The following is an 18,664-nucleotide window of genomic DNA, read 5'->3' as shown; positions in this document are numbered from 1 at the left end:
TTAAAATAAATATACCATTATTATCGGTATTCGATCGATATTCTTATAATTTTTTAGAATCTTCTGAAACTCGAAATATCGCTTCAGAATAGAAAACGAAGTGCAATTTGAAAAACACTATCGCCCTGTAAGCGTGAAAATTGTGACGTTGGTCTATGTGGCATAACAAGCTTTAAAATATCTTACACTCAATTATATTATTTATTAATTATTAAAGTAAATTATTAACGTTAAAGTATATGCATCGTATCTTTAAGAAAAATTATATTAATTTAATTGTCAAAAATTTCATTCCATTATGCTTGCATAGAGAACCATTATCCGTCGAAACTGTGCTGTACAGAGAAGCAGCTGAGCGCAGAATTCAGCTATACCTAAGAGATTAAGAAAATAGAAATATCGAAAAAAGAAGTAGAAAGTAGAGTAAAAGTATTTTAATGTTTTTCAAGTTGCATACCAATGTATTCGATTTTTAAATCTTATTATATTTATCCATTTTCATTTTTCTTCTATTCTTTCAGGTGAGTATCCCTTTTGGTAAGGTTGAAAATCTACATTGATCACGAACGTTCACGACCTTCTGAGTAAGTGTAATTTTTATTCTTTCTTATAATTTTAGTTTTCAAGGATAGAACTAACGAAGTTTAAATTTAAAAATATAAAATATGCTCCTTCCAAAGTTGCTTGTAACCTTGGCGAAGGTGGTCAGTTTACAATGGGAAAAACAGTTATAATCATAGGAAATAATAAGAATTCTTCAGGTAGTTCTGGAACTTTCTCCGAAGGATCTTTTCGTAGCATGCTTAGTGAATTTAACAAGTCATGCTCGTTTCACAGCGTACGTGAATCTGGAAATTAGGATGCGATTTTGGACAGAGTTTTGTTGTGACAAGTATCGAGGATATTGAAAATATTAAACAGCGAAAAGAAAATGATGTGCAAAAATCGCGGTAAAATAAACAATTTCATAATAATTATAATTGAATAATTCGTGTATCCAAAGTTGTTTTAAAATATCCAAAGTTCTGTATTCTCTTGTGAAGCTTCTCTTGTGAAATTCTCTTTGATCTCAAAGAAAAAGCAGCAAGAATAAATATTTTGAGCAGAAGTAAACAATCGGTTGAACAAGTTTCATTTTCAGTTTCATATTACGCGTTATTGCGTAACACTGCGTAATATAAATATGCATCTTAAAGAAACATAACGAACGAGGTTGTAACAGCGAATGAATCGAGTTTATGGGGCAAACGTTAGCCTAGTGATCTTGAAAGGGTTCGTACACAGCTTCAGACACGGCCGACGAAGAGGAACAAGGCATTCTTTGATCGTATTCGCGTGGACATACGTCGAGACTAACGCACTTTTTCCAAGATACGTCCACGTACAGACATAGCTCTTCCTTTTTTTTTTTAAAGCAATCTGGTTTTAGTTGCAAGTTTGTCTCAAATTATCAATACTTTCTTTTACAATCTCTTTAATGAAAGCCGAAACATATCGAATCTTCTTTCGTTATTTATCGTAATTGTTACACCAAGCCATATTTTGCGATAAAATATAAGGAGATGTACCTTATGGGAAAGAATCTTTTTTATCAGAAAACAATTTCAACCGCGTACTGCGAAATGTAATTTGTACGCTACAGTACGGTAAGCTTGTACAATACCAGAAGATCGAACACGGAAACCATATCTGCCGGTACCGCCTCCTTATTAATGAAATCGTATGATCAACCAAGCCCAGCTTTGGTACGACCGGTACTTATACGATATAAAAATTAATTCCATCTTGTTAAACGACCCACGAAGTAGTCGAAGCTTCTGTCTTCTAGAGTGATATCGATGCATCTGCGTTTCGCTCTTGCTCTTTCCTTTCTCGTACCCTCTGCTATGTCCTACGAGACGAAAACACCATCTGTGAATCCATATCGTCGCTCAAAGTAGTCGAATATTCATAGGATTTTTTAGAATTATTTCCACGAGACGCAAGCTGAATTTTTTCAGTTTATCGTTGTTACATAATATAACGTTTTATTTATAAAGTATAACAAAGTTCGTTTCTTTCTAGTGTCTTTCAGTTCCAGGATTTATCGCAGAATATTTAGCTTACCTTTGATACATCGTTTTACATTGCTAATTAGTCTCCTATCTATCTATAGTGATTTTTTCAAAAGACGACCTTCATTTTTTCAAAAACGTAGTATTCTGAATCTACGTATTTCAATTTACTTAATATGCTCGAATCGATAAATGCATATACGTACATATGTGTATGCGCGAGTACCATTAAGATTTATGAATAATGAATATGCATAAATCTCAGCGACATAGTAAACAGCGTTTGTACGAGTGGAAATCTACTCTATAGCAGTTTCATGAGTGACATATTCAAATGAAATCTTGCTTCTTCATCGCGTACGTAAAATATGTATTCTTGACTGACAATCGAGCGTTTTATCCGTTCAACGAAACTATATGGCTATGTTTATAGAAAGCTCGTAAATTCACATATCAATCTTGATCGCCTGTCTTCGTTATTCTATTTTAACCCAATTACACCGACGATATTCCATCCCTGTGTCACAGCCACGTATCTCAAGGCGAGACACCGCGACAACCGCAACGTAAATCCTCTGCCTTTACGACGACGGTCTTCAAAACCGTCATCGTTCGTGTTTTTTCACGCCGATGTCCCTAATGGTTCTCTCGGCGTCTAGCCATCAATGTCGTAGCCTCGTGATTCACGACTAGGCCCAGACAAGCAACGTAACGTCGCGGTCGCGTTGCCAAACACTCGAATGAGAAACACAGGCAGGTGATCTCATCGCGGAAGTACCAGCAAAGATTTTGTATTCCGAACCGTGTGGGCTCTATAAAACTAACCGTGCCCACGCGGCCTGTCCATTACGTGCGGCGTCGTTCACCGTCAGATACTCATCGTCACGTAGCCAGGCCACCTGTGCCACCATGAATATACCATAAAATCGCCTTTTGCTTTTCTTTCGAGCCTGCCGCTCTGGGAGTGTCAGCCTTCGCAGTTTCTGATTCTCGGTACGTGTTCTCGTGAAACAAAAGACACCCAGAGACCTCTTGTCTTGAGATAGGTCTTGAAGAGTGGTAAGTAAGCCTGGGACCACACGAACGTTGCGACCATGTCCGTTGTGTGGCACGCGTTGTGGAAATACGTTGCTTCCACGAACAACACAGTTTCTATAATATGTGCATTTCTTTTCTCATCGATTTCGCTTTTTCCTTCTACATTTGTTTCCGATCAATTTATTCAGCGTATCTTTCCAATCTTTCTTATCATGGCGAATAAGAGAGAAGCTCTCCGCCGTGGCCTGCGAGCCTCGACCTTTTACGACTGCTATACCTGGTATTTTCTTCGTAGAATGGACCAAACTCGAAAAATTCGAAACTATGCGAATTTGACGTTTCAGGATCCACAGAACGTGCCGTACACGTGACTTCGTTCGTGGTATCTTCTCACACGAGCAAGAACTTCTTCACACGTGCGAATTCGTTCGTGTGAACTACATAATACTTTGCAAGTTGTCCATGCGTGCAAGAAGCAATGCCAGCGAATTCAAAACACATAACGAACCGTTATGAAGCTTGGAAAAAATCGAACGATCAGCGTGTCTCTGTCAGCTACATAGCTACGGTTCCACTATTCGTGCGCGTAAAAATAAATGAGTTCGTTATCCTCTTCTTCCTCGAACAGTCCGTCAACTGCTTGAATTCGATATTGCTGCCCGATACATACGGGCAGTGATTTCAGAAAGACAGTTCGCATCGAATCGTCTTATACCGAAGAATATAAAGAACGAATATAACAATCGTATATTTTGAATAGAAATGCACAATATGCGCGTGCATTGGAAAGATATAAATGCGTGTACGTATTTCAGCTTTCATGGGTTTCACCCTACGCGGTCAGTCGATGTCCCTAAACGCCGCGTAGTTTGAGGAAGCATCGTACGTATATATATCGTCGTATATCGAAGTCCATACACGAGCGACATGCATCACTGTCAACGCTATGTAACTTGTAACATGCGTAACTTTTTCCCAAACACATTTATGTTAAAACAGACGTTAGATTTCGTAGACGTACATTCTGTATCGTATTAATTCGTGTAGCGAGCCACACGACATTTGTAGGACGCGTGTCACGCGCGCACGCATTTCTAGAGGATGTTCCTCCGACGATTTCGTTCGCAAACGTTTTCGGACTTCTTTATTGCCAATCATTGCTAATGCAAAACGCTTCCTTTACGTATCTTCTTTCGCGTACTTTGCATTTCGTAGACGATGTTACCCCGGCAGTTCTGTCTGTAAGAATCTTCGAATTTCTGTATTGTCAATTATTGTTATTACAAAAAGGCTTCTTTTTTGGGATATCTGTGTAAATAAGATTATTTTGCAGCTTCTATCGCACCCCGAAGTCAATTCATATTTGAAAGAAATTGTATTTATCGAGTGTTATAACGCGATAAAGAACGAAGTGTCAGATGGAAGGAGGAGGGTTGCATCTACCGCCGCCTCCAAGAATAAATAAAATATAAAAATATCAATATTATCGCGTTCTGAAATATTCGTCAGGTAATTACAGTAAATTTAATTATTTAAATTGTAGTATCAGATAGAGATAGAGATACAGTAGAAGCTGTCGGTTATCCCAGCAGTAAATATTGTGGAAATACATTTGCCTGTGAGACACAAGCCAAGCCAGTACATTGTCTGTATTGTCAACGTATCATCGTCAGTTGATCTTTATGCTGTACACCAACATGTGAAAACATAAGCGTAGTCCGTTTTATCAATTCAGAGGAGACGCGGAACATTGCTCGATTACGCAATGGTGAAACCATAACTGAAAAGCGGTGTCTTGCGCGATTGCTGAATCAACGATTTGTGACATTAAAAGACGAACGTGTAAAACTTGGAGGAAGAAGATATCTGCACAAGTGACATTCCCAAGCATTCTGAAGCATTCACAGCATCACAGACAATTATCGGATGGTACAAGGCACATCATCAACGAGATACTCCCGAGGAATTATTAATTTTAACAAAGATATGCAATCTAGCAGCTCGAGAAGATCGCACGAACAAAGATGATTCAAACATGTGTACGTAATACATGGAATATGTACAAACATCAGAATTTTTCATGCAGAATGTACTTAAATGTGAGTCGTTCGATTATCTAAAAAATTCGATTACATTCGAACTCAATTATTTAGTTCGGATAATCGGAATTCCACTATATTATGATATAAATTACAAGAAAATTTTAAATCTCCAACGTACTTTTACGTATTCCCTCTCCTCCAGGAAAGGCTCATGGATACGCCACTGGCTGTACATCCGTACAACTCTATACGTACGTACTACTTTTACGTACGTACGTACGAAACAACGTCCGTTACAACGGGCGTCGTTGCGACGTTCGTGTGGCCGCAGCCTAAAGGTCCCTCTGGAGAACGTTCGCCGAGCGAACAGGTTCAGATTTCGGAAAAAATCCTTTCGATTTATGCTCATTGACGGCGACTGCCGGCTTCGTGAAACAGAATAGACGGAGAGGCGTGGTCGTGGGATTCACGATGCTTGCCGAGAAAACGGCCGATATTTATTAGGTAGCTGAGACCGATCGAACAGTCTTTCGTCGATACTTCAACGATGTGTCGAGGATTTTTAAGTTCTGATGTTCGATATGGTACGAGGATTACGAGATAGCGTTAATGGTTTGGGATTATTTGACGAAAGAATCGTAGTTGAAATGATATTGCAAGAGAAAAATATTTTGAATGAGAAGCATCTTTCTCTGATATATTTCAATCAAAAGTGTCGCAATATTTTCTGTGATTTGTTGAATCGTGGACAGCGACAGTGTAGCTCTTTAAAAGTCTACGATAATACGAATGAAATTGTTGCATGTATACTATGAACTATCAGTTAAGAACGACTTTGCACAATGCTGATTTGTTAAATAACAACCATAGAAGATAATGCGTTCAAGTTACTTGAATATCTAAACAAATTTCCAACCAAGATTTTAATTATAAATATATCACAATTAAATTATTCAACCTTTTAACGTTTTCTCTACTGATCTGTCTCAACGACTGAAGAACTTGCAACTTTCTCCACCTCCCTATTTTACAATCGAAACTTTATAAATATCAAAAAATATTTAGTCAAATAAAATTGTATTTACGTATTTAGTAGTTTGAATAACACTACTAAAGGGTAAACTTGCTTTGAAGACCAGCGAACAGTATTCTCGTCGGCATCAATGGAGCTCAATGAATCACCGAGCCATTAAGTACTCGCTCTCTCACTGGCGCGGCGGATAGGTGAGCGGCACAATGTAAATGACGATTTTTCTCTTTTTTATGCTTGATTACAACAAGTGTTTGCTCACGCAATGTGCGAGGGCTTTAACCCGGAGAGTAGACAGCCACGTAGGCAGATGAAAGATGCGGTGCACGTTACACGAACGTCGTCCTCATCTAGGTGACGATTCATGAATCTCAGAATAAATCGCGCGAGAGTAATATGCGGCCACATAAACGCCACACTAAATTGTACGCTATAAATCGTTGTATTTAGCAAAAGCTGTTATAATAACATAGCCTGGAAGCATGCGTATCTATGCGTTAGAGTGGTGTTCCCAATAAAAATTAACTACGAGGATGGTGAATGGGTGTAGTCGAGAGTTGATCGGTGTAATAAAACTTAAGTTTAATCAGAGAAAATAATTAGACGGTGTGGTGTACGTATAATTTATAATTCAACGGACGAGTAGCAAAATTTCTGTAAAAACTTTGCACGTTGCGAATGTGATAGAAATTTTTGAAAGCTAGAAATTATTACGTTCGCTTTTGGGATTTATTTTTCTCTCGAAAATGATAAATGAAGTTCTTAAGAGAAGTTGACTCGATTTAGGAGACAGCGATGTAAGAGACAAATGAAATATTTTTCATTTACCAGAATAAAACCACCTGTTTGACAGGTGGATGCGTGTGTAATGACTGTCGTTTCTCCGTTACCGTGAATGATACGAAGCGATCAGTCTCTCGTTAATTGAATGCAATGATGCTCGCCGTGTTGCGTTGGCTGCACGAATGCACAGTGGGTGTTTCATTGTGAGAGCTTTATGAACTTATCTCAGGTGGTCCATGACATGGTCAAGGAAACTGCAAGGTGCTGGATGCACGGATACGCGGGCTGAAAGAATACGGGAAGAGACTTGATTGGATAATTAATGAACCGTGCGAGCTTGGTCGCTGGAGGGAGCGTGTTTATTGGTTCGTTACGAGTATATCGTTGACAAGCGTAATAGCCACTTTATCTGCGAAAACTGGACGTTCTTCCATGGTATTAACTCGATTACCGTGTACAAAGCGTTCACAAAAGATACCTGTACACTGCTATTAAAAAGCTAGGGGCGTCTCTTTACGTCAAATTAAAATTTCTTCAGGCGCAAATCTCCAAGTACTTCTCAGTTTCTCGAATACATTAATCTTCTTGCAAGTGTAAAATCTCGTTCTATCGAGTTTCTAATATAATAGGATACTTATCGAATTTTCATGCAGATTCGTATTTTTATGAAGCTTCATGTTTCATCCGTTGAATATTATAATAAGTACTATACTTTCGATATATTGTATATTTTTGTAATTTAAAGTTTCTCAAAAAATCTGTTGCTACACTTTACCATAAGGTAGCAAAAAGTGTATATAGTAAAGAGACACGTAATTTGATTGGAAAAAAAGAAAAAGCGGAGTTGGTCTATATCTTTATTTTAAGAAAGAAAATTTATCGCGATGTCGGATTATATCCTTCTTAAAGATAGCTACGACGTATATTTTTCTACTGCCAAAGTAGGTGAATTGTCCAGAACAGTTTCACGTGTCTCCGGCTTTTCAGCACAAATAAGATATACTTCCTATGATTGGACCAAGTAAAATAGCTTTAAAGCTTCATTAGAAGAAATTAAACAGCTTCGAATCGTATCGAATGTAGAGTTTCCATGTTCTAAGATACTTGATACAGTGAAATTCGTTTGTACTCGTACAACATAGTTGGATAATGAATAATCACACTGGCAAGAATTCTTACGCAAAGTGAGCTGCACGTAATAATGGTCGGCTGCGTGAACGCAAGCCTCAAAGAAGGTAAGTCCATTGTCGGTAGAGTGGCTCAAACGAAATAAATCGGGCGGTTTGAATACGATAGGGAACGGGGCCGTAAGTTACAGTGAATTAAACCATTCTTCATATCGTGACATATTTTACATCCTGCTATCATAACGTCGGTTAATCATTGCTCAGCCAGGTGTAATTTATTGTTACACGGGCAAAAATGCGAACGCCATAACGGTACGGGTGTATTTTTCCTTTGTAAAGTATGGTTCCGAGTACCGCCTAACTATGCTAATTTCAATCGTAACTCACATACGCTACAATTACGAATGTATTCATTCATAAAATTGATTCAGTGTTAACAACAGAGGAATATGGAGGGCAGATAAAGTGATGTATGCGTTGGTGCCTTATCTTTACTTCCTCTTCGCTCTGCCTTTTACTTCTTTCGTGTCAAACCGATTCCGCATGTTCCGCATAAGAAACGTCGAATATTTGTCATTTGAAGATATCTGCATTTAGACACCGTGTATATTGGTCAATTTTTATTATCGAACGAATTTGAGGAGCAGGATTCACCGATGAATAATGCAACTTTAAATCAATTTTACTCGTTCCATTTTATTTCACCTTCGATCGTTCTTTCATCTACCCACCTTTATCTATTCTTTATCGATCAGTTTCGTTTACGGAGAACTATTAACCTACTTATACCGAAAAGCCATTAGTTTAGCAGATATCTTAACTTCAGTTCATCGAATTCAACCACTTCGCGTCTTTCCTTCTCTTTTATTCATTAAACTTGACAAATGGAAGTTGAAGTATCTAATAAACCGATGGTCTTCCGATACAAATAGGCTAATAGCTTCTGCCGGGCAGAATATCCAGCTGGATGGACCAATCTTACAAAAACAATACGGTGCTATTTAAAAAGATGCTCTCAGCATCTGAAGAAGTCGAATTTAATCTCGAAATGTACAAAGCATTGAAACATCAAATTATCTGATATTCGCCCGATCAGGCACGTCGAACACGATCAATTCAAACGTCTTTTGACAAAGTCTTTCTTACTGACTCATCCCGTATATCTAAACTCATGAAGTTATAGTCATTTAGAGCGAACAATTTCCAGTCGTACGCGTTTGAAGCATGGCTATGATGAATCTTCGCATCTTCAACGCTCAAGGTCTCCTTAAAATCTTTCGCGATCCCGTTCGCTAATGATGGGATGGTTAAAGAACAAAAGAAAAAAAATAGATGTCTAGTCCGACGCGCAATCAACACTCGATAATGGTTTATCGCAGCGAACGCGAAGCGCATGTATTTTTTCGTCTATGTTAAGTGGCTGATGGAACTGTTGCGAGCCGTGTCGCATTCCAGCCGGTTCCTCAGCAGCTCAGCTGAAATTCTCGGCAGCCTAGATGCCGGAAGCGAAATCCGAGCGGTACGCTCGTGAGCGCGTAATTAACGGGAGTTCCTGAACAGCGAGAGAATACGTAGTATGTAAGTTCTGGCGGTCGATATCTCGCGACCTCTCTCGGCCGACCGCCATCGGATCCGCGCTCAACATCGCACAGTCATACAGAAGCGAAAGAAGAACCGAGTCTTACGAAACGAGATTCTGGCAACCGCATTCGTAATGCACCGAGCATTAAAGGCAGTTTATAAATATGCAACGAATGTACACACGTGTACCTGAGCGAGAAAAAACGATCGATCAATATTTATGCGAACACGCGGTTGCGTTTGGGCATCGAGCGGGTTAATTCGAATGTCATCGGAAGATGAAAAAAAAAGTCCTCTTTTAGATGTGGTCCTTGTTATAATTCTTAATTTACGATCGTTACTTAAATATAATTAGGATTCTCATGATGATTCGAACCCACGCGAAATGATTCTAACAATTAGGTCAAACCATAAAAAAAAAAGATACGTAAGTGATCCAATATCGTTTAGTGAAGGTCATAGAATACTCAACACTTTGCGAGATATTTTATTTTTTCACAAATTTTTAAAAAAGTACTTAATTTCTGGATTGGATCTTAGCACACCTTGGTGATTATTTAAATACGAATTTCGGATAACTAGACGATATTTTAGAAACAGACAAGAAACCTTTGAAGAATACTTGGAAAGTAACGGCGAAACTATAAGACTAACTATGATATTCTTCGTAGAATTCTTTTTAGAACGAAATTCTGCTAGAATTCTTTTTTCCAATGGAGAAAGGTAAAAGAGAGTTACCAGTTAGTTTGAAATGTTTTACCTCCTTGCAAGCATTAGAAAACGTATTTATCTTTGCACTAGTGCGAAATACATCATCTTCTTATCTAACAGCTAAACAATCGATAACAAGGCACCGCAGTGCTCGGTTCGACCTACTTTTCTAATATCAACACTGAACGTTTTAAACGGGAAGCTTACTCAGTGGCTACGTGCCTTTACTGACTGAAATAATTCTTTCTTTCTTACGTAGCTTGAGAAATTAATTGCGATTTTATAAACTTTATTCGGTATTTATATATTGTACGATCTCAGTGTTGCGATAATTTACGAAATAATGCGATTACTTTACGATTTATACCTTTACACCGCTTACAGATATTATAGTATATTCTGCGATTAATAGAAAAGATTTTTCTAACAAAAGAGAAACAGCGTTAGAATTGTTAGCTATGACGCAAAGAATTGCATTTTCTAATCCTTTTTCAATACTATACATATCCAAAAGAAAATACACGAGCTTCTAACAATAATACACGTACTGAATATTTTTACAATTTACTAAAATCTCTATAGAAAGTGTGCAGATACTTGCATTACTCCACACACGTATATCAATGAAGATAAACTAGATATCACACTGCAAAGTCTATTCTTCCTCATCGTTCGTCTCGTGCAATTGCTCTCATTGAATGAATTTATCAATAACGTTATCGAAACTTGAAAAGCGTCACGCGTCTTATCGATTACCACAAATACCTTAACGTTTTATTATCGCGTTCCATTATTACATATATCTAAACGTGCCAAAGATACTGTTCTCGAAATTTATTCCCTTAAAATCTATTACCATTTCCATCGTTCGTTCCTCGTAAAAAGGAAACATTTTCGCAAGAAAAATCCAAATTTAATTCGCCTCGTATCCTTCTCTTCCTGGTCGCAATGAAAAAGCTGCGGCGCCTGGATCTGACCGCGAGACGTATTGTTTACGCGCGCGTGGCGTAACCCTAAGGAGTGCGCAGAGCTTTTAAAGCAGGAAGGGGGCGAGGAAAAACGGGAGCATCGGATCCCACGACAGATCCTCTCCGATCCAGAGAGACAAGCGAGTCGCGTATACACCCACGTGCGCCGGTCGACGAGGTACGGAGAAGAGATTCGGGTTTCCCGCATGAAGGAGGAGGACGCGAGCCGCGAGACGAAGAAGAAGAGGAAGAGAGGAGAGGGCAAAGGCGGCTAATGGTAATGGTAGCAAGTCAGTGTCTCTCGGGCCGCCGTCGAAGCCGGTACATATTCACCTCGTCGTGGTCCACGTATGCACTGGTCGCTTTTTCCTCGCGGTTTCGCGATATTTCGAAAGAGGGTCTCGAGGATCGATCGTGTCCTCTCTCCGCTTGGAAGCGTTCACCTTTCGAAGAGGAATCGGCGGTCTCGTCGATCGACCGAGGACGGGTTCTTCGATCGAGTAGCTCTTTTTCTCTTCCGGTCAGCGAGCTCTCCCTTTCGCGATCTCTCCCCGTTGGAACCTCTGGATCCGACCTTTGGCGCCGTGGCTCTTCTCGCCCCTATGAATCTTTCATCGGCGCTCCCTGGTTGAAAGTGTCGACGGCCCTGTGAGTCGCCATCCTCGCCGATTTTTACGCGTAACAAGAGCGTCTCTCGTGGACACCGCTGGAGATCGCACGACGGCCCCCGAGGGAATGCGCGCAAGAAACGGCCACCGCCTGGAACGAGATTTCGTAGATCCGCGCAACCTCCTTTCTTGGTTGCCGTAAAAAAAAAGGAAAGAAAGAAAAAAGAAACTAGCATGATTTATGAGTCGCGTCAATCGCCGCGGCTGATCCACGCCGCCAACTAACACGCGCCCGTCGCTCGTTCCTCGAATCGAATATTGAACCGATGGTTGCCATCTTCGCGCTATCTGTGCTCTGACGAACGAGGAATCGGCCAAGAGACTCGATAAGTGATTACAAAGTCGAAATGAACCTGTTCTCGTGGTACGGTTGAGGATCAAACGCACTGTTACTTTCGAGGTTCCGTTGCCAGGTAGCGTTATTAGAAACTGATATTCCGATAGTATCCAGTTAGATAGTAACAAGTTGAGTGATATATTTTATCGAAACAAGAGGTGATCAAATCAGAATTATTTAACGAATGTAAAAGCTTGTCGAAGTATGTTATGGGGTTTCATTATTAAAGACTCTTGCAACGAGTAAGTGAATAAACTTAAACGTGGTCGCGAAGTCAAAGCTACTTCGTAAAGATAAGTCTACGAATAATTTGCAATAAGTTATAACGACAAATAATAATCGAAGAACGTCGTGAATGATAGTTATGGAAAACCCAGTGCCTTAATAGTATTTCTTCTCGTAATAAATCAGTGAACGAACATAGTGATAAATCCAAGTTAATGATTGTTGGACTATTTTCAAAGCAAAGCTATTTGATAGAAGATCTTGAGACAACTTAACTTCGAAGAGGTTTGCAACGAGTCAGTAGACAAACGCAGACAACGATCGCAGAGTTACATTTGTCCTTCGAATCGTCGTCGCAAGTGCAATTACGAGACAAACCTGCCTGTTGAAGAAATTATTATTATTATCAGCGACTCAGGCTAGGCCAGGATTTTGCTTCGCGACGAAGCAATATACGAAGTGAAACGCTGATCGTAACTCTGAAATCGTCCTCACGAGCCTAATTAAAAAACGAACTTGTCCATTGAAAAACGTCTCGAATTACCATGATCGAAGACACGTGTCTCAACAGTGATTTCTTCGCAACGAATCAATGAATTCACTCAGGTTATCGTTATCGCGTTAGTTATATTTACTTCTTAAATAGTCCTTGCAAGTGCGGCTTATTTACGAAAAAATTCCTCCGACGAATACCACCAAACCATTCGCGATCGACGAGATAATCAACGAACAATAATCGCAAACCTAAACCTATTTTTAAATCACCTCCGTAATTTTCAAACGAAAATCCGCTTACCATAGAACATCTCGAGCTAACGATATCAAGAGCGAATTAATATCTCAACAGTGTTCGTGTTCGCCACGAATTAACGAACAAATCGAGACGGTGATCTCACAACTCCATCGAAACGCACTTCGAATAATCGCCTCGAATCGCTAGCGAAATATTCGCGCTCCTTGCAACGAGCTAGCGTGCAAACTCGAGCGTTAATTGCAAAATAAAGAATCACTCGAATCGTCGTTACAACTTCTACCCAAAGAATCTCCGAACTATCGCAAACTGTCAGAATATCGCAACACCATCGAGAGAAAAATATCAGCGAGATCGATTGCGCCAGCCGAAATCGCGTCAAAAGAGAAGATCCATCGTACGTTCAGCAAGCGCGCCCCTGTTCTCCAGTCCGTTTACCAAGGTCGACATTCTCAAAGCCGATCCATTGCTCGGAGATGACAGCGTGATGATAGAGGCGCGGAGGAACGTGCCGGTGCTTCCTGTGAGCATGGGGTAGAAATGTACCCCGGAAGGTCAGCGTGGACCCGGGGCGTCCTGGCCCTCGGAGTAGGGGCCCTGTTTCTGCTGGCATGGCGGATCGACACGGCCGGCGACGCGTTGTCTACGTCCACGCCGATCGATTCGGACAGGAACTATTTCAGCGTGGCTGTCGCGTCGTCCCGATCGAGCAGTCGGCGCGACATCCACGGGAAAAAAGAGGAACGGCCGAGCGACGGGCCGGGAATCGAGGGGCAGGATCGACGGGATTATTCAGCGACCGACCAAGAAACGCAGACCCCGACCGACGTCCATCGGAATGCCGAACCTGACGGGGAACACGAGGCCAGCTATTCGGAGGAGATCTCGCTTCCGTGGTCGGATCCTCGAAGAAACGAACGTCCGAAGAGTTATTCGCGGCCGACGAGAGATTTCGAGACAACCGATGGAGGATCGACGAATCGTACGGCGACGAGCTTCGCGGAACCGTCGGATTTCCTGGGAAGCGACGCGTCGGAAAGTTACACGGTCGATAAGTCGCCTGTAAGAAATTTGGAGAGCGGCGATGGAAAGAACGAGATAGACGGAGAAGCTACGAGTTTTTCGATCGCGAGTTCACTTGCACCGTGGAATGTGATGAAAAACGATGGTCACGCTGATAGGAAATCCAAGAGTCACGTGGTGGAACCGAGGAGAAGTACAGTGGACGAAGGTAATTCTAGATCAGCGGCTTATTCTATCGAGAAGCCGCTTCCGTCGTCCAACTTCGACAAAAATGATCTCGTAGAAAACGCAGAAGGCAATCGCGTGTCGATAGATGGTTTAACAAGAAGCTCGTTTCTATCGTGGAATGTTGAAAGGAATGATAAAAATGACGGTGGATCGAAGAGTTATTTGGTTGAAAGGTTACATCCGCCGTGGAGTTTCGTGAGAAATGATCGGAGAAACGACGATCGAAAGTCGGTAAGTTATTCGGTGCCAAGTTCCTTTCCAATATGGGATGTGAAAAGGAATGACGGCGAATCAAAGAATTACGCGGTGGACAGCTCGCTTCCGTCGTGGACTCTGAAGAAAAAATATGGGATAAAAGATGAACACGACGGTGGTTTAACAAGTTACGCGGTGGAAAAGTCATTTCCGCTATTGGCTTCTGAAAGAAGCGATTACATCGGGAATGAGAATAATGGTGCGTTGACGAGTTATTTGGATGAATCTCTTTCGTTGCAGAATCTGAAGAAAAACACGGGAAACGAAGATAATTACGGATTGATTTATTTCGCGGGAAAACCTACGGTTTCTGTAGAAAATGAAGATAATTACGAATCTATAAGCGATCCGTGGAACAGCGCAATTTCATCGCGGGATTTAAAAGAAGAAACCGATAACGCGTACGATAAAGGTAATCGAAAATCAATTAATCGCGGTGTAAAAGTGTCATTAACTAGCGAGGGAAGCGATCGTTCGCACAACGATTACACATCGACAGGCTATTCTCGTGAAAATTCGCTTCTTCCATCGGATTCTAAAAAGATCGATCTGATAGAAAATAAGCGTGGACCGGTACACAGCTCAATTACGAGGAAAAGCGAAAATTATTGGAATGAAAACTCCCTTCGGTTATCGAATGCTGAGAAGATCGAGCTCATAGAAAATAACCGCAGACCGAGGAAGATCTCAATTACAAAGAGGGGCGATCTCGCGTCGTTGAAAGATCCAAAGAGACGAACGAACGATAATGATGAGGCGAATTATACGATGTTTAGGAGCGAGGAAGCTGGAAACACGAGCGAGCAGGATGAGACTCGGTTTTCGAAGGATGACGAAGAGACCCGCGACGCGCTCAATGGCTCGGTTGTCGGTGAAAGGAGCGACGTTAAAGAGAATTTGTCGCACCGAGTGAATGGGCAATCGATGAATGAAGTCGGGAAGAGTTTGGGGCGAAGTTACTACTCGGACGCGGGCAACAGCCTTTCGCTAACCTTGCACGGGCAACGCGGTGAAAACGATGACGAAATCCATGGTCTGGCAAAAATGGAAAGTACTGCTATCTCCACGCGATATTCGCACTCCCTGCACAGCGAATTAAATCACGAATTAACCTCTATAAGCGACATCGAAAGCCGGACGCAACGAAAACTTCTTTCGTACGATGTATCGTCGTCGGCTTCTAAATCGAACGAGAAAAAAGAAATTCTTTCGAATATAAATAACGAAGATCCTCGTCATCGAAATGACCGATCAATCTCGACGGAATCTGGATTCGACCGGAGGGTCGAAAGGAAGCTAAACGTCGGATTCTCGGACGAGCTCGTCGGTGATTTCCATAATTCCGACCAGCTATCCGGCTTTGAAAAGGCAGACAGGGAAGAAGAATATAAACGAGACGAGGAATCGATCTCGGGATCGGCCGATTCCTCCCGAGCCAAGCCGCCTGTTCTCGCTGGAATGCAGAAGGACCGTGTGCTTTTTTTTCGCGAGGATCACGGGCCGACTCGATCTTCCGCAAAGACGTCCGAGACGTTCAGAAGCCGTAAAGGTCGAACAGTGGAACGGAATCGCGAGAACATCCTTGAAAGAGGAACGCGCGAGACGAGATCTCGCGATCGATCGCCTCCGGCCACCGATCCTTCCGTGGATTTTCGTGAGATGGACGCCGCGCAAGGTTACGCCGAGACACTCGCCGGATACGAAATAACGGATCGTCGAGATCGCCACGATGCGAACGCTCGTGAAGCCGGTCCTGCTTCCTCTCCGCTTCGTGGAAGCGACCAATTGTTTGACGAACAGATAACGATGGTCCCTCCGGTGACCGATAAGTCGAACGCGGTGCAAGAAAAGACTTTCGGTAAATTGAATTTACGCGATGGTTTCGCGGATATACGAAAGGATGCAAGGAGATTGCAGTTGGCAGACGGGATGTTGTTTGATACGAATAGAGTGCAACAGTTGGCAGACGAACAGGTAGATAGAAATATTCTGAGCGGAAAATTGTCCGGTCCGAGCGAAATGCCATGGTTCGAGGGTAAGAACGTATCCGAACGATTAAATTCACGGAATGATATTAACTCGTGGAATGATCGAAGATTCGAAGTGGATTCGAGAGATGGAAGATCGTATAGTTTCTTAGAACTAAGAAAGTCCGAGAAGGATGAAACGTCGCAGAAACTTTCCAACGTTCGAGGACTTGCAACTAGATCGCGAGATACGGAATCGACGGATCCTACGGTTACGATACAAAATCTTGGAAGGGAAGACAAGTCCGAAGAATTGAATTTGCTTAATGAGCTTTCGGACGATGAAAAATTTGGCACGGAAGCCGGTTCGAAAGATCAGCAATTATCTTCGTCGTTCCTTCGGAAGGATAATTTGCATCGTGAGAAACAGTCGATTATTCGTCGAAAGAGATATACGAATTACTATTCGCCGCAGTCCGCCACCCCCATGGCATACGTGCACATTCAACCGGCGTATCCGGTACCAACGGCACCAGCTGCGAACCGGAAGTGCGTACAGTGTATGTTTGTTTACAAACCGTGTTCTTCGCCACCTAGACCTCCGCCATTTAAGAATGCTTTTCCGACGAATAAATATCAGGATTTGGCTCAAAACTGGCATGGACTTAAATACGGTGAGTAACAGAATGTTAAACGTGAAATTTCTATCACTTTCGATACGTTTTCATCCAGCTAATCATCTAGTCGATTATACGTAGAAATATATTCACAAGGGAAGAACAAATTTTGTGCGTATCATTGTAATGGAATTGAAATATTACTACAAACGATGCAGTCGTGTCAAAAATGTTATCAGTGTTAATTATATAGTTGATAGAGGGTGTTGCATCGAGGTAGGAAACTCGCGAGAACGTTAATTTCATCTGTTTCTTCGTTTACTCAAGGCATTGAAAGGAAAGGATTTATGGCGTTTGAATGTACACGCGTAGAATCTTCTCTTGGAAAAAACGAATGTGTTTGGAAGAAATAGGAAACAGGATTGGCGAACGTCAAAACGATTCATTGATTACGAAGATAGGAGTTGTTAGGAAAAATTGTGAAATAAATATAAAAGTTTGAGTGCATACGTTTCTCATTGAACGTACAGATAGAGAATACAGTTGCGTGCAATTAAACTAAATGTCAGATTTGTGATAAACTTGCAGCTAACATGTAACGGATAATTAAATTCTAGAATTCCTTTTCTAGGGTGTGAAGTTTTCTAAAGTCTCCAGTGTACATTCTCCTTTTAAACTTTCCATTTCGTATGATATCCATGTCGTGGATAATAAAAATCTTGCAGCACAGTAAACTGAAATTCCAAGTTGTTCCTTGTAGCTTTTATCGCGGATAATACCGAATGCATAATAATTAACATGAAACGTTAAACGTCATGCTCTATCTAAATGCACGTATAAAACAACATTCTAATAACAAAGTTATGTAATCCTCCGATGTTCGTCCAAATGATTTATTTATTTATTAGGCATACAATACAGCAGCAGACAATAAATATAGAAGTTACAACGTTACAAAAGTTAAGTTACGAGTACAACAGAACAGGAATAGATAAATGGATAGAAAAAGATATTACATTAACGATTGTTTGAGCGTTAACTGTCGTAAACGCCGAACGTCTAAACCTGTGAAAGGAGACATAGAAGAAATCAACTCGATCAGACATTACATTAGCATAGCACATATCCTGGTAATCGTGTCGCTGTTTCTAATATCGTTCACGAAGAATTCAACCCGGAAAGCCATAGTATTACGCAAAGAACGCGAACATGCGTTAAAATTTACAACCTGAGGAAGCCGAGGCCAATCAACGAGATTA

General features: G+C 41.1%; 1 protein-coding gene and 1 long non-coding RNA gene across 8 annotated transcripts in view; both read left to right on the top strand.

Annotated features, from left to right (window-relative positions):
* Window positions 1-18,664, top strand: part of LOC100649561 (laminin subunit alpha-1) — a 199,341-nt gene that overhangs the window by 132,792 nt on the left and 47,885 nt on the right. Inside the window, exon 1 of one of the 3 annotated variants that reach the window (XM_012309618.3) lies at window positions 11,479-17,462. The exons of the other annotated variants lie outside the window; for them this stretch is intronic. Coding sequence (XP_012165008.2) covers window positions 13,856-17,462 — 3,607 coding nt within the window. The 5' untranslated portion in view covers window positions 11,479-13,855. Of the gene's footprint in view, window positions 1-11,478; window positions 17,463-18,664 lie in introns of those variants that run through there. 3 annotated transcript variants of the gene reach the window in all.
* On the top strand, window positions 2,891-6,222 carry LOC125384778. Of its 5 annotated transcripts, none has more exons than XR_007223545.1 (4): window positions 2,891-3,047; window positions 4,426-4,601; window positions 4,685-5,191; window positions 5,337-6,222. It is a non-coding gene; the product is annotated as an uncharacterized LOC125384778 (long non-coding RNA). The 5 variants fall into 5 exon arrangements; XR_007223548.1 differs by having other exon boundaries at window positions 4,682-5,191; XR_007223553.1 differs by having other exon boundaries at window positions 2,914-3,113.

This window comes from Bombus terrestris, chromosome 1 (genome assembly GCF_910591885.1).
Source record: "Bombus terrestris chromosome 1, iyBomTerr1.2, whole genome shotgun sequence".
Lineage (NCBI taxonomy): Eukaryota > Metazoa > Arthropoda > Insecta > Hymenoptera > Apidae > Bombus > Bombus terrestris.
The sequence above is the reverse complement of the archived record's forward strand: the minus strand, read 5'-3'. Positions and strand labels throughout refer to the sequence as shown.